Source organism: Corythoichthys intestinalis, chromosome 12 (genome assembly GCF_030265065.1).
Source record: "Corythoichthys intestinalis isolate RoL2023-P3 chromosome 12, ASM3026506v1, whole genome shotgun sequence".
Lineage (NCBI taxonomy): Eukaryota > Metazoa > Chordata > Actinopteri > Syngnathiformes > Syngnathidae > Corythoichthys > Corythoichthys intestinalis.
The window spans coordinates 36,876,626-36,903,268 of NC_080406.1; the positions used below are offsets into that span (position 1 = coordinate 36,876,626).

Below are 26,643 nucleotides of genomic sequence, written 5' to 3' on the forward strand. Positions count from 1 at the left end.
ACCGGAACCAATCAACGCCCCTTTGGTTGGGGATCACTGGCCTAAGGGACTAGTTTTACTTCTTTATATACTCCGATACACGTATAATGCGTGTCACCTGACGGTCGCATTCCATTCACACTACAGTTGCTTATATTTTTGCAATTTGAAGGGCTACACTCAAAAAATCAGAAATAACAACAACAAAAAATACATATGGGCATCAATGCCGTGTGGTATGAATATAGTCTAAGTGTAAACAATGCACATCTTTATCCTCTGTGAAAAATGACTATAATTTGGGCTGATTTATGCTTCTGCACTATGGTGACGGCAGACCTACGCCGTTAACGCAGACCCGACTTAACACCCCAAGCCATTTGCCTGGCACCATCTAACTATTCTTCACTGTGAGAAGAATCTGGGACCCATCTCCTTATTGGCCTCTCGAGCTCGAACGAAATCATCCGTGCAATCAGATTTGTTTATTTGCGTGACGTCTTCTTAACGAGCAACGTCTCTCTTGCGCGTTGGAAGTCGTCTCCAAAACAACACAGATGGCAAACGGGAGAGCCGAGAATATGTTCCAGTTCGTGGTAAATTCAGTTTTAAATGATCAAAAACTAGGGCTGTCAAAATTATCGCGTTAACGCGCGGTAATTAATTTTTTAAAATCAATCACGTTAAAATATTTGACGCAATTAACGCTCATGTCCCGCTCAGAAAGTATTCTGCCTTTTGGTAAGTTTTACAGCAAAACTTTTTGTGCTGTCCAACAGCGAACTCTTGTGGTCGCTTTGCGACATGGTTTATTGTTTTTCTTTCCAGTTCATTATGGCTGCACGACGTCTCGGGCTGATAATGTTGTGCTTATATGATCCTTGGACAAGATTTGTCCGTAAGTATGGTTGTTGTAAAGAATGTACATATTATGTTAGTAAGCGAAATGTTATATTTTTTGTATGAGATGCTTTTTGTTTATGTTTAGTGAACCTGTATAGCGTGCTAAGCTAACGTTGTTGCTAATGCAATGCTTGTGTACTTTTTTTTTGTAGTTTTACAACAGTCTAAAGAGGACAATGGTTTGAGGCCATTTTATTAATAAATCAGATGAAAAAGGAAGAAGTCTAATTATTAAGGCGTCGTTCACTACCTGTCTAGCTTTGGAAAAAGTAGACGCTTCGGAGTGAGGACAGCATACACAGATTTAAATGACAGTAGAGTGAAATGCCCACTGCAGTCCTTTTGTACCGTATGTTGAATGTATATATCCATCTTGTGTCTTATCTTTCCATTCCAACAATTTATTTTACAGAATATATATATAATTTACAGAAAAATATGGCATACTTTATAGATGGTTTGAATTGCGATTAATTAATTTTTAAGTTGTAATCAACTCGATTAAAAATTTTAATCGTTTGACAGCCCTACCAAAAACACATCGAGTCGCTAAAACCAACAGTCTGTCTCGCGCTAGCCATGTTGAATAAACTTCTCCGTTTTCCGCTCTCCTCGTATGTTTATTTCCTCGCGCTACTTTCTTGTCGCTTTATCAACCGCACGTCCGCCCGTCGCTGATTGGTCCATTCCGCTGTCTGTTTGCTGTCACTTGCTCCGCCCTGGGAATTAGTGATGTGTCGTTCGCGAACGAACCGGCTCTTAGAGCTGGCTCTTTGAAGTGAACGACGGGAGCCGGCTCCCAATAGCGACCCGCTCTTAATAGGAGCCGACTTTTTTTTTCTCCTGTTTTTTCCCCCCTTCGGTTAAAGCCGCACGTGATTGGTCAAGATCAGTGGTAGAAGGGGGGGGGGGTTACACACACACGCTGCAGTGAAGAGAAGGGGGAGGGGTTAGATATATACTAATCTAAATATATATATATAATATACTAAGATAATTTATGGTTATGATATGGTTTTTCTTAATGCCAATCTTCGCTAAAGACTAGCTAAACCTTTTACCTGGATGCTGCTTTCTTTCTTTTTGTTTTACAAATTTTAATTTATAATTTGTTGTGTGGTAATCAAAGCTTACTTATGTTGTTTTACTGTAAATAGTTACTTATAAATATACACAATCAGAGATTGTACTGATGTTGATACTTTTTGTTGACCTTGTCTTTGTTTTTGCACTTTATAATTTATTTTTTTGTAGCACTCCATGTTGTACTCCATGTTGAGTATGTTCAAAAGAATATAAGTCCATATGAATAATAAATATTCGATATACTGTATATTTTTTATATTAGTAATTTGTTTTACACATAATTTCCCATTATTTTTGGTAGTAAATTTATTTATGCAACAAAAAAAATTGAGGAGCCATTTGGGAGCTGAAAGAGCCAGCTCTTTTGAGTGAGCTGAGCCAAAAGAACCGGCTCTCTCAAAAGAGCCGGAATTCCCATCACTACTGGGAATTTGATCTGCCGAACGTTGGCCAAACTCTATAGCTGGAACAGCGGTGAGTCTGGTGTACCAGGCAACCAAGCCATAGCCTGACGTGCGCCTCCAAAAATCCTGGCTAGGCATCACGTCATCGTATCGTGACGTGAACGTCAAATGACTATGATTGATCTTCTCGGCATGTTCTTTCAGGCTCAGCACAAGAACACAGCCGTTTTCAAACCTTCGCCAACATCTCCATTGTCGCCAATGCTTCAACATTTGCATTAACAACATTTGTTGTTCAATATTGATTAGCAGAAGCTACAAACACACACGTTCCATCTCTGTTACCATTAGGGCTGCAGCTATCAATTATTTTAGTATTGGAGTAATCTATGAACTTGTTAGTTCGAAAAATCAAGTAATCGGATTAGGAACATAAAAAAATTAAAATACCCGTTCTTAGCATCAAACAGAATAAATAAATAAGGATCTTGTCACGTTCTGCTCCTGGTCAAATTTCGTGTTGTTGCATGGCTGTAGGGGTGTTCCCGACGTCGCACCTGCAGCTAATTCCTGCTCATAAACAATAGTATAAAGACGCAGGCGATCCACTGGAAGGGCGCCTAGATATTTCCTTGCTGGTCGCCATTTGACATCCCTATCATTCGAGTAGCTTGTTATTTTGGTAATTTCGCTCCTGCCGTGGGTTTTGGTCGCCTGTCGCTTTAGTTTTGTATGCCTCTACCTTGTGCAGGTACATGAGTGTATTTTAGTTGTGTTGTTGGCTCTCTGCCTACCACTTTGGTTTACCCTTGCGTTTGTAGATTGATCCCCGTCGACCTCCTGTCACGGACCCGTTTTGTTATTTCCCCTTTTTACCGCGATCGTGTGTGTTTTTGTTTTGTATTTAATAAACCCTTGTACGCTTCCCTCAGTCGTTTGTTGTCTGTTGCGAGGTCCAACCTTGCTTCCGCGTTCGCGGACCTTGACAGATCTAAGTCCAACAAAAGAACAATTGGCTAACTTGCATAGAAAAAGTCCGCTGGCTTAAATGCTATAAAATACTTTTTTTTTTTTTTTAACAATTTTCTTAACTAGGGCTGTCAAAATTATCGTGTTAACGGGCGGTAATTAATTTTTTGAATTAATCGCGTTAAAATACTTGACACATTTACCGCATGTGCGGAATGACCCGCTCAAACAGATTAATGACAGCACATTGTCATGTCCTCTTGTTACTTGCATTTGTTTTTCGGTATTTTGTCACCCTCTGCTGGCACTTGGCTGCGACTGATTTTATGGGTTTCAGCACGCTCTGCTGACGCGAACTCATACCAATAGACAGTGCTATACAGACCAGCTAACGTCTGCATTCGGTATTCAGTGGCAGTTCTTGCAGTCTCATCACACTGTTTGTGTCTTATACATGCATCGCTGGTGAGTTGCATTCTTTCTTTGTATATATTCTTGAGCATTGTGCTTTTAATATAAAATTTTTATAACTTGCACTAACATTTATCTTTTAAGAACTACAAGTCTTTCTATCCATGGATCCCTTTAACCCAGTGCTTCTCAATTATTTTCTGTCACGCCCCCCCCCCCCCCAAGGAAGACGTAAATGTTTCGCGCCCCCCCAAACTCTCTGCCGCCACTGTAAATAGTATCATTTGTCTATAAAATTACTATTATAAATAACATTGTGTCCTTTTTTTTCTAATAAAGAAAAAAAGTAACATAGATCAACTTATAATAAAGTATAACTTTATTAACATTGTTTTGTTTGTAACAGAGAAGACTTGACGTGCATCAATTTGCCTGAATTTAAAAAAAAGTCACATCCCAACTGTAAAAAAATATACTCAAGGTACATTTTTGACCATTTGATACAGAAAAATAAAATGTAATAAGATCAGTAAATAATAACAAATTTAAATTGATTAGAAACATTCACTCATGAGGACAATATGCCAAAAAATTTGACTGAAAAAACAAAACTGAATAAAAGAAAAAAAAGAGTGTCCTTGGACAGGACAGTTTTTATTTTTGCTGCTCACAGTATTTACCTCCTTTGCAATGGTGTGGAGTTATTTTGCAGTGAGCATGCTAACAATGCTCACTGGTTTACTGGTATAGCACTGACAAAGCAGGACGATTGTTGGCAATATTCGGCACGTTTTCACTGAAAAACAATCAAGCGGCTTATCAATGAGATAGGGGTCTAATGTCTTTAAGTGGCGTCTTAATTGATTTGGCTTCTGGCTGTCCGCTATAATTATTTTTAGACACAGTAAACAGTGGTCTTTCCTCATCACTCACTGTATTAAAAGTCAAAGCTAAAAGGCAAACGGCACGAAAAAAGCGCATTCTCGGCGGCCGAGGTAGAACCGTAGGTGAGGGCGTTCGTCGTGACGATCCCTAGCCGAAAATGGCACTTCTCGGTCGGCGACGTGAGAACCGGACAAGACAGTAGGTCGCTGCGTGAGTGAGTCCGGTCGGGAAACGGCGGTGGCACACTGCTCTTCATATCTGTTTTCTGTGTGTGCTGAGTGCTCTTCCTTAGTTCAAAAATACTGCACGCACTCTGAAAATGAGAGCGCCACTGCCACCTACTGAGTGGATGTGCAAGTACACTTTATTCCAGTACGGCAAAAAAACAAAAAAAAGCATGTTCCCCGAGGTCAAATGCGCCCCCCCTGGCATCGCTCTGCGCCCCCCCAGGGGGGCGCGCCCCACTTTTTGAGAAGTACTGCTTTAACCGAATGTTAATAATGTTAATGGCATCTTCTTGATTTATTGTTATAATAAACAAATACTTACTTGCTTATGTACAGTATGTTGAATGTATATATCCGTCTTGTGTCTTATCTTTCCATTCCAACAATAATTTACAGAAAAATATGGCATATTTTAGAGATGGTTTTAATGGCTATTAATTACAAATAATTAATTTTTAAGCTGTGATTAACTCCATTAGAAATTTTAATCGTTTGACAGCCCTACTCTTAACGAATCGTTCAAATACATATGCCCACAAAAACGACTAAATATGCCCATAAACTAAATTACAAATGCAGTGAAAAAACATATTCGCTCAAACAAAATCTTACCTAATGTTGGTCTTAACAAGGAGCAGCTGGATTCAGCCATGTTAAATGAGTTATGTCATATTCACTGTTACCACTAGAGGGCAGTGTATCCACCCAAATCAATTAAAAAAATTCAAACACTTTTAAAACAAACTATTACAACGCCACTTTAATTAAACGAATACTTGAAGCAGCAAAATTTCATGCGAAGTGTTCTTCTAATAGAATTACTCGAGTTAATCGATTAATCGTTGCAGCACTAGTTTCCATTGCTGTCTATGACCGGAGAAAAACTAAAGGAATTCAACAAGAGTCCCCCAAAACCCTACGAAGACAAAGCCAGATCCCTCTAGTGGCTTGGCGGTGAATTACAGAGCAACGCATTCCCTTGACGCAGCACTTTGAATGCTTAATGACGACATAGGGTCACGCCAGCGGTTTCCAAGTCGGTCCTCGAGGGCCGCTGTGGGTCCTGGTTTTTGTTCATACCAATCAAGCACAGACCTTTTAACCAATGTGGTTTCTACTAAAACAAGCAGCACCTGACTGCAATCAACTGACTACACTTATAAAACACCAGATTGGTGAAAAAGTGGGGTCTTGTTTTGTTGGAAGGAAATCCTGCACTCACTGCGGACCTATGTGGAATAGTTTGGACTGGTCTACGCCGTCGCACCGCCTTCATCGCAACGCAGAAGCATAATTCAGCCCTTACTGTTGACTTTGTCAGAATGACTGTTGCGGGAAAAGGCGCTAAAACAGCAAAACTAGTTGTGATCTTCATGCTTTACTTCCACTGCCTTCAAAATTGGAGTGCTAGAATATGATGCTACACTGTAAAACACAAATGTTTTATAGACATTATTTGTCCGCATACCTCACGTCGTCCTCCCTCGCCTTCAAACCTTGGAGCACCGTCCCACTAAAACAAACGTGGGAGCTAATCCAAGCGTCCTTGCACAGTGTCTAAAAATACTTAAGGAAAAAAGGAAAATGGGTGCCTGCGGTCCCTTCGAACCAGATCAAATGTTTTACAACCTAATTCTCTCTTTGTGTTACAATTTCTGGACATACAAAGAAAGCAAAGCCGAATATAACCCTCTTGTTTGCACAGAAAGAGATAATGAGGATGATGGTTGTTACGTAAAAATCCCACAACAATGGGACCATCTCGCTGCCAGGTTGGATAGGCGGGATGATCGCTGCCACAGCACTATTTTTTTCTTCATGTTACGATTTCCTCATTCTTTCCTCGTCAAGCCAGACATTCCATTTGGGAGTTAAATTACCAACACCAATTTAAGGCCTTTTGTTCCATGCATAATTACATTTTTTTCTTTTACCAGCAGCTCTGACAGAGTTGTGTTTTTTTTTTTTTTTTTTTTTTTTTAGAAAAAGTACTCCTTGTATTTAACATAAACACAGTTCTAAAAGACAACTTGTCGCAGCATCTTGATAGAATGAATTTGTCATCGGTTTCTTTGTACGGAATGAATTAGTATTTGTATTGTTATTTGTATATTTTTTTCTTTATTTTTTAAATATTTTAATGCATTTTGATTTTTAATTTTAATTTTTTTTAAATCGTATTTATTTTTTTATACATATAAAAATGTAATTGATAAAAGTCTTTGAAAAATCAAATGTTATTTGCATTCTTTTAGCATCCTAGTCGGGTTGTTTAAAAAAAAAAAAAAAAAAGTATTTTTTGTTGTTTCTTTAATTATTCTCTAAATGATAGAGGTGTAATGGTACACAAAAATCTCTGTTCGGTATGTACCTCGGTTTTGAGGTCACGGTTCGGTTCATTTTCGGTACAGTAAGAAAACAAAATGCAAAATATAAATGTGCTAGTTGTTTATTACACACCTTTGTGCTTTCAGCAATAGGAACATTAGCCTATACAAAGTTAGAATTCTGCTCAAAAAGTAGCGGGTATTTAAAGATAATCCAACAACAATTTGCCTTTCAGACCCCGTGTATTGTTCAGCCTTCTTTCTGAAAGATAGAAGAAAAAAGAAGTCCTGTGCTAAAGAGAAAAGCAATCCCAATGACAAAGATTTTAACATGTATTTTACAAATGAAATGCCTCAATGAATGGTTTTCAAAAGCTTTATTGGTGGATTTTCTCAAGTTAAAGCGCCACACAGAAATTAATAGATTTGATTGTGGAAGCAAGATCTGTGTATTATTCTTATTATTTAATGGGTTAGCTCATTTCAATTTTATTTAAATGGGCTATTATTTATTTTATTATGTGTTTATATTTTACAAATGTGATGTAGTATTGATTTATATTGTATATTTTATGTTGTATAACTTTATTTCCTATGTGAATATTAGTTCCTACTTGTTTTGTTGTGGTAGGAGGGTTTTGTATTGAACACGGGGCCGTGTTGGTTATTATTATAGCAGAGAAGACAGCAGTAAATCAACAAAGACAAGTCAACCAATCTACACTCAAGAGATCTGATGGACTCAAAAAGTGGGTTACGATTGCATGTTAGTTTGAAAATCGACCGGATCCACCGTATTTTTACACGAGTGACTTCCAGTCTGGCTGAGCTTAGCTACCAGTAGTAATATTGACACAGGAGGGTCGCGTCTCACGTCAAATAATAAACTCTGCCGTTCTTTTCGCGTGCGTCGTGTTGAGCCGCTTCTGGGATGCGTCTAACACGCGGTCGCACTGCGACTGGAGTGCATTGGCTGATTGACTTTAAGCCCGCGTTTCACTGCGTTCTCGCGGCGGCCACGTTGTCGCGCCGTTAACGTTTCTGGGTTATACTGTCCTACCGTCCTCATTGGTCCTCATTATTGTAGAGAAGATGGAGTAAATATCATCTACACAAAGAAACTGTATCCCGATCGACTCACAGTCTCGAAAAGTTAGGGTTACATTACGTCGGAAACTTGTTCGGTACGCCTCTGTTCAGAACCGAGCACCACGTACCGAAACGGTTCAATACAAATACATGTACCGTTACACCCTTACTAAATGATGTTATTTCTATTTTTTGGAAATATTTAAAAATTAAATATTTAAAAAAAAAAGTCATTTATAAAATGTAAGAAAAAAGAAATAAAATTTGGGATTTTTTTTGCATTTTTTCATCTTTGCAGTGATTTTTAAAAACCATTTGTTTTTCAAAATGATTTTTATTTTCATTCTTGTGTTATTATTTTTAATTATTCCTTAAATGTGTTATATTCTGTTGTTTATTGGGCTATCATTTAATTATTCTTTAGTGTATTTTTTAAATATAAAAATATATATAATTCATTTGCAGTGTTCTTTTATGGATTGTTACTTTTTCTTTGTCTTGTTGTTATAAAAAAAATGGATATGGTTAAATAAATTAACATTTTATTTAATTTTGTTATTATTTAATTTTTTAGTATATAAAAAATATTAAATAAAAGGATAAAAATTGCAATGTTGTTTTTTTGCATTGGTGCATTATCTTTTTTTTTAATTATTTAAAAAATATTCTTGTTATTTGTATGTTATTTTTTCATATTTTTTTTAATTATTCTTTAAACGTTTTAAAATTATATACATACATATTATATATATATATACATAACAGAGAAGGGAAAAAATCTTTGTTAAGTTGTTTTAGCATCATCCGTCGTATGTAGCTAACTGACTTCCTTAACTCACTCGCTGCCATTGACAGTGATAGACTTCCAATCCATTTGAACTGGGAGGTCCTTCCCAGTTCAAAAGGATAGGACGTCTATCATCTCCCAGTTCAAATGGATTGGACGTCTATCATCGTCAATAGTACTCAAAAATGATCACTCACTGTCAATGTACGATCCTGCCAAATACAACTTGAAGGCAATTTTTTTAAAACCTCTTTCACCCCAGAACTAAAAATGAGGCCTGTTTTACATGATGCCCAAGTAACAGGCTCTCCTTTCATTCTGTCCTAATGACTTTAATGGATCATAGAGTATGTTAACCAGTGTGGCAGCTGCTCTCGTCCCATCACAACACCATCAGTAATTTAGCTCGGGGTTACTCTGAATTGCCTGCGCTCGTTTCCACAGCCCGCTGCCCTCAAAGTCTTATTCAGCTCTATCCCTGCTATAATTGCTGGGAAATAGCCAGGTTTTTGGCAAATGATGTACAATTTGATAGAAAATGAATGCGGTCGTCCTGCAGGGCGGCTGTAAAAATGCCATTCGGGAGCGACTGCTTCTATCTTGTCTTCACCTCAGAATCCTCACTTTGCTGGCTAAATGGCAACATGGCCTAATGCACTTGGACTTGTCTGCGGCACAATAAGAAGCCTCGAGGGCGAAGTTGGTGTCATTCTTCCTATACGGCTCGATGTGACGCTTGCCGCGTCTTGTGGAGGACAGACGCGCTGCCATTTTGTTGGAAATGGCCCAGATGAAAGCAAATTCTAAAGAAAATAAGAGCCCATCTTGATCGAGGCCTCCTTCCCTCATTTTATCTCAGACATAACTGTGCTCATTTGAACAGCTATGGACCCCCCCCGTCATACCTCTTAAATTAATCTCCAGGGAAGTGGGCTTCCTCGTGTCTCGGCTCACTTAAAACGCTCCAATTTATTCCTCAAGCAATCATCGCTCGAGACACCAGTGAAATGCAAAGCAGACGCTGCATAATGTTGCATATTTGGCGGGGTGATCATATCTAGCCATCTCAACGCGCAAGAACGAGTTCCCACTCATTTTGTTCGGGGGGAAGAAAAGGAGGGAAATCTTTGCAGTAACGTGCTACTGCTACACTTGTGTTACCTAGCTTGTTGTTTTGTATGATCCGATTTTCTGTGATTGGATGAATGGCTCCGGGCTTGCGTACTTTATAAGTGAAATGCTATGTTTGCCACATCTAGTTTGCACTGCTGACCAACGACCTGTTGAGGCAGTGAGGCATCCATGTTGTTCATGCTAGAACATGCGATTCCAATCAAATCACTTCCAACTTACCAGATAGACAAGTTTCCTGAGCGAAACATGGGCGACACCATTTTTGATAATTTCTGCTCTGAAGTCTCGGTTTAGACAGAACAACATGAAGTGAGGTTGAAGTAAGCAGTGTGTTGACGAAGTTAAAACTACAAAATCAAACCAGAGGAACCCACGGAATCTCCAAAAATTGATTCAGCACGATGTAGATGGGACTTCGAGACTTTCTGTGGTGTGCGTGAACTCCTGGAAGCCTCCTCTATATATGGTCGGAAGTGGAATGTTTTGAACAGCGTCCAGCTTCCAAGAAACCAGCTGACAATAATTTAAGGATGTGCTTTAAACCTAAGGATATACCTAAAAGATTTATGTTTGTTCTTATCACTTCGTTGATTATTCATGGACAAAATTAGAACAACCTGTTAGCCTGTGTTGACGTGAGGTGTAGATTGATACGCTGGCCACTTGAGTGACCAAAACGAGGTGAAAATTACAAATAATATTACAGCTGCCGAATGCAGAAGGGCTAACATGGATTTCATCGTTACAAGGAAATACTACAAGGTATGTACATATAAACAAAAATGGTATGTCATTCTTTTTTATCGCAGATATTGATCGCAATGAAACATTTGGACAACATGATTCCATTTCTTGTTTTATTTACAACGATTGGTGCATGTGCAAAACAGGTCAATAAATCACAATTTATAAAATTATTAGAAATATAGTAACGAAGGTGGAGGATAAGTCGAGCCTTCCATCATCAAAGCAGAACGCAAGTAGTCTCGATATATTTCCATCGACGTACAGTAAGTGTTGTTTTGAGGCACATCAATTTGTCTTCCCTTGCCTAAAAGCGTTTTCCAACTGTAAACAAACAAACAAAGAACTTGTAACACTTATATTTATGCGTTTACATAATTATGCCATCCTACACGTACTGATTAGCAACAGGCTAGCAGCAGACAGCATGTGTTGCAGCCACAGGAGTACAGTAGTTGTAGTAAATAATATTAAACATCATTATAATTACAGTCATCATCGTAATAACAATATCAAAGACAACAAGTCGTTTCAAGAAAGCCCACCCGTCTCATCAGACCATAGGACATGGTTCCAGTAATCCCTGTGCTTTGTTGACATGTCTTCAGCAAACTGTTTGCGGGCTTTCTTGTGTACAGTCTTCATAAGAGGCTTCCTCTTGGGGTGACTGATGGAGAGTGCGGCATATGGTCTGAGCACGAACAGGCTGACCCCCCCCCCCCCCCCCCACCTCTTTAGTCTCTGCAGCAATGCTGACAGCACTCCTGTAACGAGTCACATGACATTTTGGAGGGAAAATGACAAGCAGTACTCAATTTGGACATTTAGGGATATACGTAGTTTCTGAGGGGTGTACTTTTGTTGTCAGGGGTTTACATATTAATGGCTATATTTTAAATTATTTTGAGGGGAAAATAAATTAACTCTATTATATAACCTGCACACAGTCTACTTTTCATTGTGTCAAAGTGTAATTTTGTCAGTGTTGTCCCATGAAAATATATACTTAAATATCTGCAGAAATGTGTGGGGTGTACTCACTAGAGGTGTGCATCGGCACTGCCCTCACGATTCGATTCGATTACTATTCAGAGGGCCACAATTCGATTCGATTCGATTCAGAGGGTCAAGATTCGATTCGGTTCGTTTCGGCAATGCATCGCGATGCATTAAAGCCTGGGATGCATTAACATTTTAAAGCAAAGCATATTTTTCGGGAATCATGAGGCAACACAAGCGGTCACACATTAAACAACTTTTTATTGGCTCTTGTGTCACTCCTGGTTGAAGTCAAATGAAAATACTTTCATATACAGTATATACTGTATATATATATGTATATATAAGACAGATCACAGCATTTAACAGCATTTAATTAGTGCTTTGAATGAGACCAGGGCTTTCTCTTTTTTTTTTTTACACACAGTAACAGCCTTTCACACAGTGCAACATCTGAACTCCTGTGCAAAATCAGTAATAACAGTCACTGTATTTTAGTCACAACGACCCTTCAATAAAAATATTCAAGTAAATATTAAAGAAAACGACAAAGAAAATATTGTAGTGCAGCAGCATCTTTATCGCAATATCAATCCAGGGATCAGTTCAGTTGCAAACAAAACATCAACTAAATTGCAATGTAGAACAAAAGTAAAATGTAGGCCTAGCCCACTACATATGTGCAATAGACGTTAGATTGGGCCTAAAAAATCCAGCCCGACCCGACACGGCCCGCTGGTATTGAAGCCCGACCCGGCCCGAGCCTGATCAATTAACTAGATTTGCAGGCCCAGCCCGAAAAACCTGATTTTTTTTTTTGATTTTTTTTTGTTGGAGTGACGCGGGAAAAAAAACAAAAAAAAACGCAGCAGCAGCAATTTATTTTCATTTCTTCGAGTTGGCAGAAAAAACGCAAGTTTTCTTAATGTTTAAAAAGTCTACATATTTCTATGATCATTATAAAAGCATTTACACAACGCACGGTCCCCACAGTCAAAAATGGGGTAGGTTCCCTGATGTTTTGGGGTTGCTTTGCTACCTCTGGCACTGGACTGCTTGACCGTGTGCGTGGCATTATGAAGTCTGAAGACTACCAACAAATTTTGCAGCATAATGTAGGGCCCAGTGTGAGAAAGCCGGATCTCCCTCAGTGGTCATGGGTTTCCGGCAGGACAATGACCCAAAACACACTTCAAAAAGCACTCAAAAATGGTTTGAGAGAAAGCACTGGATACTTCTAAAGTGGCCAGCAATGAGTCCAGACCTGGGAAAGTTTAATATAAAAAAAAAAAAAAAAAAAAAAAAAACGGTTTTGCAGACACACAGAGGAGAAGATTCAAAAGGATCACATTTCTGTTGCCTTTGTGTGCATATGTAAAAGTGTCCTTCGTAACGAATTCTCAGTTGGCAGAAAAAAACGCAAGTTTTCTTAATGTTTAAATAGTCTACATATTTTTATGATCATCATAAAAACATTTACACAACGAAATAACACCGGGAAAGTTTAATATTAAAAAAATAAGTGTAACGGGTACACAGTGTATCCGTTGTAGCACGTGGAAACCCCCCCGCCGATTCCTTCATGTAAGGACGCTAACGGCTGCGCCGTTGGCTCGAGCTTATTGGCGCAGTGGTTACCGAACTTGCCTGCCGACTAGAATCGTCGCGCCGACTCGGGTTACAAATGGGGGCTCGTCCGGGATCGGCAGCGAAGGTTTCGCGGGGAGAGTGTAACGGGTACACAGTGTATCCGTTGTAGCACGTGGAAACCTCCCCGCCGATCCCTTCATGTAAGGACGCTAACTTTTGTGATACACTGTATATTGGTGTTTTTAACACAATGGATACAGAAACAACGCATATGTGATAAAACATATACTGTAAAACAAGTTTAAGTGAACTATGACCACCCGGCTAGCTCTCTAAGGCCATGTCTACACCTAGCAGGGTTTTTATATTTTTTTAACCCAGGATCCTGCCCTAATAAGTCAGGAAAAAATAATTACGTCCACACCAGCACATTTGTAGAAAAAAAAGTTTCCACAGCCAACTGCATTCATTTGTTTTTAAGTACAGTCATAACAATGCGCGAAAAATAATCGTCCATAATACCCCCATCCTTCACATGTTTTCTTCAATATGAAGCACTGCAAGAGTTAGTAAATAAATGGAAGCAAAAAGCACCTGACTAATAATTACATCTAATCCCACTGCAAAGGGATTCATGTTTACCCCAAATGTAAACATTGGTCGCATGTGTGACGTAGAAACAAAGTTTGTCACAGTCAGTGACGTTTCCACAGTTAATTCTTGGGTTATCAGTCTCCACATGATGGCGCTACAAACGCAGAATTGGCACATCTTCACTTTGGACGGAGATTTTAAGAAACCTCGTTTTCAATACCCAAACTGTGCGTGTGGATGATAGGCCAAATGATAGAAAAAGTTAATTTTTTGCCGAATTTCCTTGCTATGTGTGTACATGACCTAAATGTCTCATCAGCCAGGGGGCATGATAGGCACACCTAAAGAGTGCGCATGCCGACTGCTGGCTGACTCGAACCTACACATAACAATAAGTCTTCAATTAATCTAATTATTCAGCCCTGGGACAGGAAAGAAATATCAAAAATTGGGCGTGAGAATCGATGCGTGTACAGCACGCACTCCTTGTGATTTTGCAAGTTCACCCACTTAGAAAATAGGCAGAGGTCTGAAATTTCAATCATAGATGCATTTCTACTTATAGAGACATCATCTAAAAAAAAATGTTTTTTAAATCCGGAACTCACATTGTATGATTTTTCAATATTTTATTTGTAATTTACTGGGGTTCATAATTATTTATACCCCTGAGAAATTCAGTTGCAGTATTTTGTGCACAAGCCTTTGTTTGCAATTACAGAGTTCAAACGCTTTCTGTAGTTCTTCACCAGGTTTTCACATATTGAAACAGGAATGTTGGCCCATTCCTCCACACAAATCTTCTCTAGATCTGTCAGGTTTCGGGGCTGTCGTTGAGAAAAACGAAGTTTCAGCTCCATCCAAAGATTTTCTAAAGGATTGAGGTTTGGAGACTGGCTCGGCCTTTCCAGAACCTTGATATGATTTTTACGCAGCCACTCTTTGGTCAGCTTGTCATGTTGGAAGATCCATCCACCATTCATCTTCAGGTCTCTGACTAAGGGAAGTAAGTTGTGGCTCAAAATCTGACAATACATTTCACTATTCATCTTCTGCTTTATACAGTACAGTCGGCCAGTCCCCTTTGCCGAAAAGCAGCCCCAAAGCATGAGGTTTCCGTCCCCATATCTCACAGTGGGGATGGTGTGCTCATCCTTTTTTTCCCTCCACACACAAGAGTAAAGTTTGCACCAAAATGTTCTTGTTTGGTCTCATCTGACCACATGACTTTCTCCCATGGCCCCTCTGCATCATTCGGATGGTCCCTGGCAAACTTCAGATGGGCCTTCACATGTTCTGGCTTAAACAGGGGAACCTTCTGAGCAATGCATGATTTTAAACCATTGAACCATGTTCTTCTGACAGTAGCCTTTGAAATTGTGCATCCAGCTCTCTTCAGGTCATAGACCAGCTCCTGCAGTGCAGTTCTTGGCTGATCCCTCAATTTTCTCATCATTGTGATGCCCCACGAGGAGAGATTTTACATGGAGCCCCGGTCCGAGGTAGATTATCAGTAATGTTTAGCCTTTGCCATTTTCTAACAATTTCTGCAACTGTTGATTTATTCTCCCAAGCTGATTTCCAATTGTCCCATGGCCTTGTGGACCTCAACAATTTTTTCCCCTGGTGTCTTTCGAAAGCTCTCTGGTCTTGCCCATGGTAGCAATTGGATTATGACTGACGGTGGGGCGCACAGGTGACAATGTTGAGCCCAAATGGGTGGTGGGTGGGTGGTTATTCATGGGGTAAAGGTGGACTTTTTTTTTTAAGGTAAACCGTTTGAATGTCATAATTATTGCTGATTCTCAGGGGTACAAATACTTATGAAACCCAGTAAATTACAAATAAATTATTGAAAAAAATCATACAATGTGACTTATGGATGTTTTTTAGATTATGTCTCTATTAGTGGAAATGCTTCTATGATTGAAATTTCAGACCTCTACCTATTTTTTAAGCGGGTGAACTTGCAAAATCACAAGGGGTGCAAATTCTTCTGCTCCTAAATGTATTTGTCAAGGAAAAAAAGAGGTTATGCGGCTAGAAAATACACAATAGTTAAAATATTATGAAAATAAAGTAGCAAAGTTTGGAGTAGTCATTGTATTTTCCAGAAAATAAAGTGTCATGGAAAATGGTCATATTTGAAAAATTAGATTAAAAAAAAAATTAAATATAAATATAATAATAAAATTTTAACTAAATTAAAAAGGCTGCAAAAATAAAGTTATATTTTCCAAAAATATATGTGAGAAAAATATAAATATAATTTTTTTTTTTTTTTTAATTGAAATATTAGAAGAGTCACTCTACAGACACACAACTAACCAAGATTACAGTCCACAAAAATTCCATGATCTGATTCTGCTACACCAGTGGGGGTCTTCTTGTAATTCCTCATACTTTACACATTTTTGTCCTCCGCCATGAACTACCAGTGCGCCACTTCCTGCAATTCTTTTAAAGGGAATTTCAGGGTGACCGCTCAATAGCAGTGAATGGTATTTTGAGTTTTGACGCCTACAGCAGCACAAAATGCCCCTGCCCGCACTCATCCACTTAATGACCAACACCCTAACATGCCACCTCATCCTTCACAACAACTGAATCATGTTAAAAATAATGTCTTTGCCTGTTGTCACAGATGTCTGCCACGTTGCCAGCACTCATAAATGTGAGTGCCGTTGCCCCATTTTCCCCTTAAACCATTCATTTTCTGTAGCCGAGGGTTTATTATGCTGCAATTTCCCTCCTCCTGAAGTTAATGGAGTGCACTTGGACTGAAGCCAAGCTTTTGAGTAATGCCAGAAGCTATAGCTAAATTAGCATCATATCATTATTTACTTAGGGAGTACGCACAAAGTGTTTTGGTGATAACGCACTACTCATAACGTGTTCAAATCTGCATTATCTGAATACAGACGGGCGCATTGTTCAGTTTTTTTTTCTGCTGTTTGATCAACAAAAGGACATTTAGTTGTGACTTCCTGCGCGTGTGGGCTGGAATGCCACGTTTGTTATCAGATGCTCCCATTTACTCTTCAGCTCTTGGCGCCGAATGGGACCGTCACAGCGAGCGTGTCGAGTCCCGCCGGACACGTCACAAGTGTTCTGACGGTCCTGCCAATACACGCCCACTCGGACCATCTGTGGACAGGCCTTTTTATCCAACCCCCAGCCGGTTCCCTGCTCCCACTGATTTCAGCACGTTAATAATGTGAACAATTACTTCCATTTTTACAATTTGGAATCACGTTAGCACGTTTGCGCCAGTTTCAAGCTTCGGGGTTTGAATTAAGGTTCGAATGATAAAAATAGTATGATAAAATGATAAAAATCTGAGTTGAAAAAAAACATTTTAGTTGACACATTCACTGCCAATGATAGTTATTAAATCCATTCTAACTGGCAAGGATAGCACTCAATGATCATGTTTTAACGCCACTGACAGCGATAGAGACGTTTAATCCATTTGGACTGAAAGGGTGGGAGGATGGACGTTTATCACTGTCACTGGCAGCAAATTAGTTAATTATATTTCATTCAATAAAGCTGTTACAGTGAGGAAAATATGTATTAGAACACCCTGTGACTTTGCAAGTTCTCCCACTTAGAAATGATGGGCGGGTTAGAAATTTTCATGGTAGGTGTTTGTGTAATTAACAGCACCTGTTACTTACCTGTGGCACATAACAGGTGTTGGAATAACTAAATCACACTTGAAGCCAGTTAAAATGGATTAAAGTTGACTCAACCTCTGTCCCGTGTCTTTGTGTCTACCACATTGAGCATGGAGAAAAGAAATAAGACCAAAGAACTGTCTGAGGACTTGAGAAGCAAAATTGTAGGAAGCATGGGCAATCTCAAGGGTACAAGTCCATCTCCAAGGACCTGACTGTTCCTGTGTCTACCGTGTGCAGTGTCATCAATAAGTGTTAAGCCCATGGCACTGTAGCAAACCTCCCTAGATGCGGACGTAAAAGAAAAATTGACGAGAGATTTCAACGAAAGATTGTACGGATAGTGGATAAAGGACCTCGACTAACATCCAAACAAGTTCAAGCTGTCCTGCAGTCCGAGGGTACAATCCGTCGGCGTCTGAATGAAAAGGGACTCTACGGTAGGATACCCAGGAAGACCCCATTTCTGACCCAGGAACATAAAAAAGCCAGGCTGGAGTTTGCCAAAACTTACAAGAGAAAGCCAAAAATGTTTTGGCAGAATATTCTCTGGTCAGATGAGACAAAACTATAGCTTTTTGGGAAAAGGTATCAACATAGAGTTCACAGGGGGAAAAAACGAGGCCTTCGAAGAGAAGAACACAGTCCCCACAGTCAAAAATGGGGTAGGTTCCCTGATGTTTTGGGGTTGCTTTGCTACCTCTGGCACTGGACTGCTTGACCGTGTGCGTGGCATCATGAAGTCTGAAGACTACCAACAAATTTTGCAGCATAATGTAGGGCCCAGTGTGAGAAAGCCGGATCTCGCTCAGTGGTCATGGGTTTCCGGCAGGACAATGACCCAAAACACACTTCAAAAAGCACTCAAAAATGGTTTGAGAGAAAGCACTGGATACTTCTAAAGTGGCCAGCAATGAGTCCAGACATGAATCCCATAGAACACCTGTGGAGAGATCTGAAAATGGCAGTTTGGAGAAGGCACCCTTCAAATCTCAGAGACCTGGAGCAGTTGGCCAAAGAAGAACGGTCTAAAATTCCAGCAGATCATTGTAAGAAACTCATTGATGGATACCAGAAGCGGTTGTTTGGAGTTATATTGTCTAAAGGTTGTGCTACCAAGTACTGCGCTGAGGGTGCCCATACTTTTGTCCAGCCCATTTTTGGAGTTTTGTGTAAAATGATAATGATTTTTTTAAAATTGTCTTTGTATTTTTTAATTGCAAGCAAAATAAATGAAGATATTATTACCAAAGCATTTGTAATTGCAATCAGTTTCTGGGAGAAATTGAGCATTATCCGACAGAATTGCAGGGGTGCCAATAGTTTTGGCCAGCAATGTATCAATTTATCAAGAACTTCCTTTTCCAACCTCTGTGACATTTAACCTATTTAACTCAAATTTAATCACCTCTTTCTTTTCATTACAAATATTTCTTTCTAATTTGATAATGATTATCATTTATTCATTTCGTTTTAGCTTATTCCCTTATTCATTCTAGTTTTATCTTAAACACAAATATACAGACATATGGAATCGAATACATATCTACTACCTTCCGTTAGTTTCACCTGCTGGTGGAGGTAATAATTTCAAGAAAAATTTTAATAAAAATGAGAAAAACTGAATAATATAAACTACTGTAAATGAAATAAGACTTGGGGGATCTGTGATCGGTCGATCACAAAAAGTATAAACGATCTTGTTCAAACAGATTAAAATGACAGCACAGTTTCATGTCCACTTGTTACTTGTGTTTTTTGTCTCCCTCTGCTGGCGCTTTGGTGCGACTGATTTTATGGGTTTAAGCACCATGACCATTGTGTAACTATTGACATCAACAATGGCGAGCTACTAGTTTTTTTTTTTTTTTTTTAATTGAAAAATTTTCTAATTTTATTAAAACGAAAACATTAAATTTCTATAACTTGTTCTAACATTTATCTTTTAAGAACTACAAGTCTTTCTATACATGGATTGCTTTAACAGAATGTTAATGTTAATGCCATCTTCTTGATTTGTTATAATAAATACTGTACTTATTACATACTTACAGTATGTTGAATGTATACATCCGTCTTGTGTCTTATCTTTCCATTCCAACAATAATTTACAGAAAAATATGGCATATTTTATAGATAGTTTGAATTGCGATTAATTACGATTAATTAATTTTTAAGCTGTGATTAACTCGATTAAAAAATGTAATCGTTCGACAGCCCTAATTAAAATATGAAAAAAGAAAGAGTTAGAGACCTGACATAATTTAGTAGTTCTTTTTTTTTTTTTTTTTTTTTTTTTTGTAAGGCAGAACAACACTGCACTGTTTCAGGAAAGGCAATTAGAATTTACTAGTTTAGAAAGAAAGGGTTATAAAGTTTCCGTTTTTCCACAACTGTATGTACATTAAAAATTTTTTTTTACATGTAAGGTACAGTACAATGTTTTTCAATAAATTAAGTTTGATTGGAACATGAAATGTGCATGCTTCTGTTCATGAAAAAATTGGGATCTGCAAAAATCAGACAGATTAAGCTTTTCAATACACTTGGTTTGAATGTGTGTTCTTTTTATGTCTTCACTCACGCTTTACTAGGTTTATTTATCTTATATTTCAAAGATGTTAAAAATTCCTGAATATGTGTCAATTCTATTTCAATGAATCCCTGCTTATTCCGTAAGAGGCATTCGGTAATACCCCTTGATTTTACGCAGGGGGAGCTCCTGAGCCCATGTCGCTGCAGCGGTTCCGTCCGCTGCACCCACCAACCCTGCCTCATCAAATGGATCAGCGAGCGAGGTTCCTGGGCCTGTGAGCTCTGTTACTACAAATACCAGGTCATCGCCATAAGCACAAAGAACCCACTGCAGGTGAGGACGTAAATCATTGCTTTGGTATGACTGTCAAGATCTGCAGAGTTGCCTGCATTTGGTTTGACAGATTCAATTTATATTTAAAAAAAGAGATGACAGCTTTTTCCCTCTACATAAAGGTAGTATTTGTGAGTATAATGAAGAAAGAACGCAAAGCACCTTATACTGCAACTCTGCTATATGAGTGGGAGGGAAAACGTAGGGAAAATATAAAGTGCTTGGGTGGCATTGCAGTCTATTTACATCATGTACTCCATTTCTAGGCACTTGCTTAAAAGTGATACACAAACCAGGAAAGGCAATTCCCCTCAGGGAAAGAGTTCAGCTAAAGTTAATACATCACAGTATGTCATAGAAATTCAAAATGTTTGGTATGTTTTGAGATTGTGAGAGGATAGGAAGTCACAATATTTTGAGAAAATGTACAGTAAGGCAGAATTCAAATTCAATGCCAATATTCAAACCCAAACTGTAGTTAAACACAACTAAAGTGTACTTTATAAACATAGGGTAGAGGATTTAACCCTGTATAGGGCACTCATTTAAATACTATAATACTTAAAAAAATAAAATAAAATACATCAAATAAAAAAGGGTACTGGAGGCCATATACCCAGAGTTTGTTTTGCATGGAAGTGCCCCAAAATTAATAGAAGGTGACTAAATAAACAGGAAGTAAGCCAGAAATTACCCAAAATGAACAAATGACCCAAGCATGCCTAGAAATCTCTAAGAAGTGACCTGAAGATGTCCTAAAATTAACAAGAAGTGACCAAAACACACAGTAAATTATCCAGAAATGACTCATACTACGACAATAAAGACTATTCAATTATTCTCATTTTAAATTCAACAGGAAGGTACCTGGAAATGCCCCATAATAAACAAGAAGTGACCTGAAGGTTTCAGTTTACTAACCAGCAGAGCAAAGCATCCCCAGGCAATTTCTCCAGAAATGTCATTTTCCAGTAAATGTAGCACCTGTTAAGAAAAATAATGTACAAATACATAATGAATATTTTAAAAATTATAACATGATAATGGAATGATAAGGATATCAAAGTTTTTAATTTACCAATATAGTCACTTGCACTATACAGGCTTAATAAAGTTTACTCCAGTTTGAAAATTTAATTCAGTAATTCTTTCATGTACCACTAAAGCAGGGGTCAGGAACCTTTTTGGCCGAGAGAGCCATGAACACCACATATTTTTAAAGGTAATTCCGTGAGAGCTATACAATTTGTTTAAAAAATAAAAATAAAAGTAATGTGTGCATTTTATGTCATTTCAACACTTTTAAACTACAATAATTATTTTTAATAACATTGTTATGCTGTTGCAAATCAATGACAAGTATTTCTTACCATTAATATGACTTTTGGTGCTGCATGGTTTTGCTGATGGCTTTGTAGTCTTGTTGTACTTGGTGGGGTTAAGCTTCATGCAGGCATTGAGAAACTTATGCACGGAACAACATCAGTGCACACCGAAACAAGTTTATCCATCAGTACATTTTTTTTCTTTAGCGAACTCAGTGAACGACTTGAATAAATCCTCCCCTCTTGTTGTCCCTTTCATAGTCAAAACCTTGCAACCACGCTGTACTGGGATAAATTGTTTAAGTCTGTTGAGTCATCCAAAGCGAGAGAAAAAACCGGTGCTGCATTCATGCCCTTATGTCCTGCTGAAAAGTACGATACTCCTCGTCTTTTTATCTTTTTGCCATCTTCTCAAAAACGAAAATGAAAACGAGGGAACAGAGTCGCAGCAGAGACACTGTTCAAGTGTCATCTGCGTTGCCTATGCGATGGATGGATGGCTGGATGGCTGGATGGATGGATGGATGGATGGATGGATGGATGGATGGATGGATGGATGGATGGATGGATGGATGGATGGATGGATGGATGGATGGATGGATGGATGGATGGATGGATGGATGGATGGATGGATGGATGGATGGATGGATGGATGGATGGATGGATGGATGGATGGATGGATGGATGGATGGATGGCTGGATGGATGGATGGATGGATGGACACAACGCCATGTATGTTTGCCACTTTCCCACTGAAATTACAGCGAACCGGCTTTTTAGCCACCGGTGACCGTCACTGTTTCGCGCAATGCGCAAAGGAGTTTTTTTTTTTTTTTTTAATCATTAAAGATTTGTCTGCGAGCCAGCTGCAGCCGTCAAAAGAGCCATTTCTGGCTCGCGAGCCAGAGGTTCCCGACCCCTGCACTAAAGGGACAATGACAAACACTGATTTAAACATTTAATTTCAATTTTACTCATTGCCGACCATTGACTGCATGAGAAGTCCAATCCATAGTGACTGGGAGAGGTTGGCCGCAAATGATCGCTGCCAGCCCTCACAGTTATAATGGATTGAACATCTAGCTGATGATAGATGAGCATTCACAGCCACTCTTCCCAGTTCAAATACATAAAATAAATTGTTGTAAGTGGCAGGCAATGAGTTAATTGTGTTAATTATGTTCTTACATATTTATTAATATTATTGTTTAATAATTTCTGGGTAGATAATATGTTTACAAAAAAAATTATTAACTAAAGCTTTCGTAAATGCTAATTAATTGTGTTTTAAAGAAAAATAAATGTTTGCCTCAATAAACGATGATAATTGTCCAATCCATTTTGACTGCATGGCTGCCAGCCTCTTCCATTCAAAATAGATTGAACGTCTATTGCTGTTTAAAAATGGTTTTACAGTATATACTTTACATTTTCTTTTACTAACCACCAAAACACTATATGACTATATTTGATTTCCCCCCAAAAAAGGACCATCGGCCCGACCTCAATAGACTTTTTTATTTTATTTTTTATTTTACTCGAACTTCATTCAAAGATGCCTGTATCACTTTAATATATTTTTAAAAATTCAGTTTTATTAGCATATACTATGTAACCAAAGACACAAATTCAAATTCTCAGAGGTTACTCAATAGGCTTTATTATTCCTAAAAAACAATAAAAACAACAACAATAACAATAACAAAAACAATGGGGAAAAATGGAGTTAAATAATGATAAATAATAATAATACAATTGAAGTGTAGTCCAGTCAATACACACACAGTGACAGTAGACTATGTGCCAACAGAACATTTTTATAAATTACTATCACGACAATTGTCCTTGACAAATTGTTATTCCCGCTCAACTGTTATTGTCATTCAATGTTCTTGATTGCACGCAAACAATAAACGAAATAAACTGTCAACTGATTCAACCAGCATGTTTCCAAACAAAGCAGTTTAAAACTACATTTCCCTTCATGCTTAGCAAGGCTAAGCTCACTGACAGTTACCCCATTAGCATGCACCGGTAGCCGAGGTAAGATCAAACATTGCTATAAAAGTTTACAATCATCGGCAGTGCAACGATGCAACGCCAAACAGGATTTTACAGATCACACCAGTACAAAGCTCCGACAGAATCAACAGATATCAAAAAGTAAGTTTAGCAAGTGTACATACCGATAGCATGTGAGCTCCTGTCGTGACGAAGGTTTGTTTGTGAATGAGAATTGACAGTTGGCGCCATGATAAAGCCAGTCTGTGACTGCGCACGCATGCGCAAATTTGTATCCAAAGTAGAATAGAGGTATTTTCGTCTTAATGACTCTTCTGGGTACATGAGCATTTAATTATATACGTATTGATCATAATAAAAGTCTTAACAACTGGGCAGGCTTTTTGGGAACATGTCACAGGCAGCACGGTACAGTAGTATTCTGTGCAAAACGCCATTCAATTTCAACACACGCTAATTGGTCCCATGAAAAATAATGAAAACCGGGCATTTTCATAGATATATAAAACCCTGCCGGATGCCCTGGACAGAATGTGAAAAGCGGACATGTCCGGGCAAAAGTGAACATCTGGTCACCCTACACAACACATACAGTGGGGCAAATAAGTATTTAGTCAACCACCAATTGTGCAAGTTCTCCTGCTTGAAAAGATTAGAGAGGCCTGTAATTGTGAACATGGGTAAACCTCAACCATGAGAGACTGAATTTGGAGAAAAAAAAAACTGAAAATCACATTGTTTGATTTTTAAAGAATTTATTTCCAAATTAGAGTGGAAAATAAGTATTTGGTCACCTACAAACAAGCAAGATTTCTGGCTGTCAAAGAGGTCTAACTTCTTCCAACGAGGTCTAACGAGGCTCCACTCGTTACCTGTATTAATGGCACCTGTTTTAACTCATTATCTGTATAAAAAGACACCTGTCCACATCTCCGTCAGTCACACACCAACCTCCACCATGTCCAAGACCAAAGAACTGTCGAAGGACACCAGAGACAAAATTGTAGACCTGCACCAGGCTGGGAAGACTGAATATGCAATAGGTAAAACGCTTGATGTAAAGAAATCAACTGTGGGAGCAATTATTAGAAAATGGAAGAGATACAACACCACTGATAATCTCCCTTGATCTGGGGCTCCATGCAAGATCTCACCCCGTGGCGTCAAAATGTTAACAAGAACGGTAAGCAAAAATCCCAGAACCACACGGGGGGACCTAGTGAATGACCTACAGAGAGCTGGGACCACAGTAACAAAGGCTACTATCAGTAACACAATGCGCTGCCAGGGACTCAAATCCTGCACTGCCAGACGTGTCCCCCTGCTGAAGAAAGTACACGTCTAGGCCCGTCTGCAGTTCGCTAGAGAGCATTTGGATGAGAGAAGAGAAGAGAACTGGGAGAATGTGTTATGGTCAGATGAAACCAAAATAGAACTTTTTGGTAGAAACACAGGTTCTCGTGTTTGGAAGAGAAAAAACACTGAATTGCATCCGAAGAACACCATACCAACTGTGAAGCATGGGGTTTGAAACATCCTGCTTTGGGGCTGTTAAAGGGACCTGGACGACTGATCTGTGTAAAGGAAAGAATGAATGGGGCCATGTATCGAGAGATTTTGAGTGAAAGGGGATTGAAGATGAGACGTGGCTGGGTCTTTCAGCACAAAGTGTCTTTCACACAGCCAGGGCAACAAAGGAGTGGCTTCGTAAGGAAGCAAGGTCCTGGAGTGGCCTAGCCAGTCTCCAGATCTCAACCCCATAGAAAATCTGTGGAGGGAGCTGAAAGTCCGTGTGCCCGACGACAGACCCAAAACATCACTGCTCTAGAGGAGATCTGCATGGAGGAATGGGCCAAAACAGCAACAGTGTGTGAAAAGCTTGTGAAGAGTTACAGAAAACGTTTGGCCTCCGTTATTGCCAAAAAAGGGTACATAACAAAGTATTGAGATGAACTTTTGGTATTGACCAAATTCTTATTTTCCACCATGATTTGCAAATAAATTCTTTAAAAACTCATACAAAGTGATTTTCTGTTTTTTTTTCTCCACATGCTGTCTCTCATGGTTGAGGTTTACCCATGTTGACGATTACAGACCTCTCTAATATTTTCAAGTGGGAGAACTTGCACAATTAGTGGTTGACTAAGTACTTATTTGCCTCACTGTACCTGGATTTGCAATGAATGAGTTGACTTTAAATGATGACTACAAAGCTTGATCTACAGAAGTAAATTATATTTGATCACAATACTGTAATAATCAATTAATACTAGAGATGTCCCGATCGATCGGCGTCCCGATCGCTTGGGTCCGATCACGTCATTTTCAAAGTATCGGAATCGGCAAAAAAATATCGGCCATGCTTTTTTTTAATATATATATTTTAATTAAATCGTTTTCTAATTGTATTTAACGTTACAGACATAATATGTTACACTCATCCAGAGTTTTTAGTTTAGGCTTATCAAAAATATCCCGATAACGGCTGCAATTAATTTATTAGAAAATGTGTTGCGTTAAAATAATTAATGCAATTAATGTATGCGCTGCACGACCCTCTCACTCATTGTCGCGCTCAATCTGTAATGACGCCGTTTTATCTATATAGAGAGATAAAAG

General features: G+C 38.7%; 1 protein-coding gene across 2 annotated transcripts in view; it reads left to right on the forward strand.

Moving 5' to 3' along the window:
- marchf4b (membrane associated ring-CH-type finger 4b) overlaps positions 1-26,643 on the forward strand; it is a 47,637-nt gene that overhangs the window by 14,751 nt on the left and 6,243 nt on the right. For both annotated transcript variants that reach the window (XM_057852690.1, XM_057852691.1), the window contains one exon: positions 20,522-20,677. In XM_057852690.1, coding sequence (XP_057708673.1) covers positions 20,522-20,677 — 156 coding nt within the window. The remainder of the gene's footprint in view (positions 1-20,521; positions 20,678-26,643) is intronic.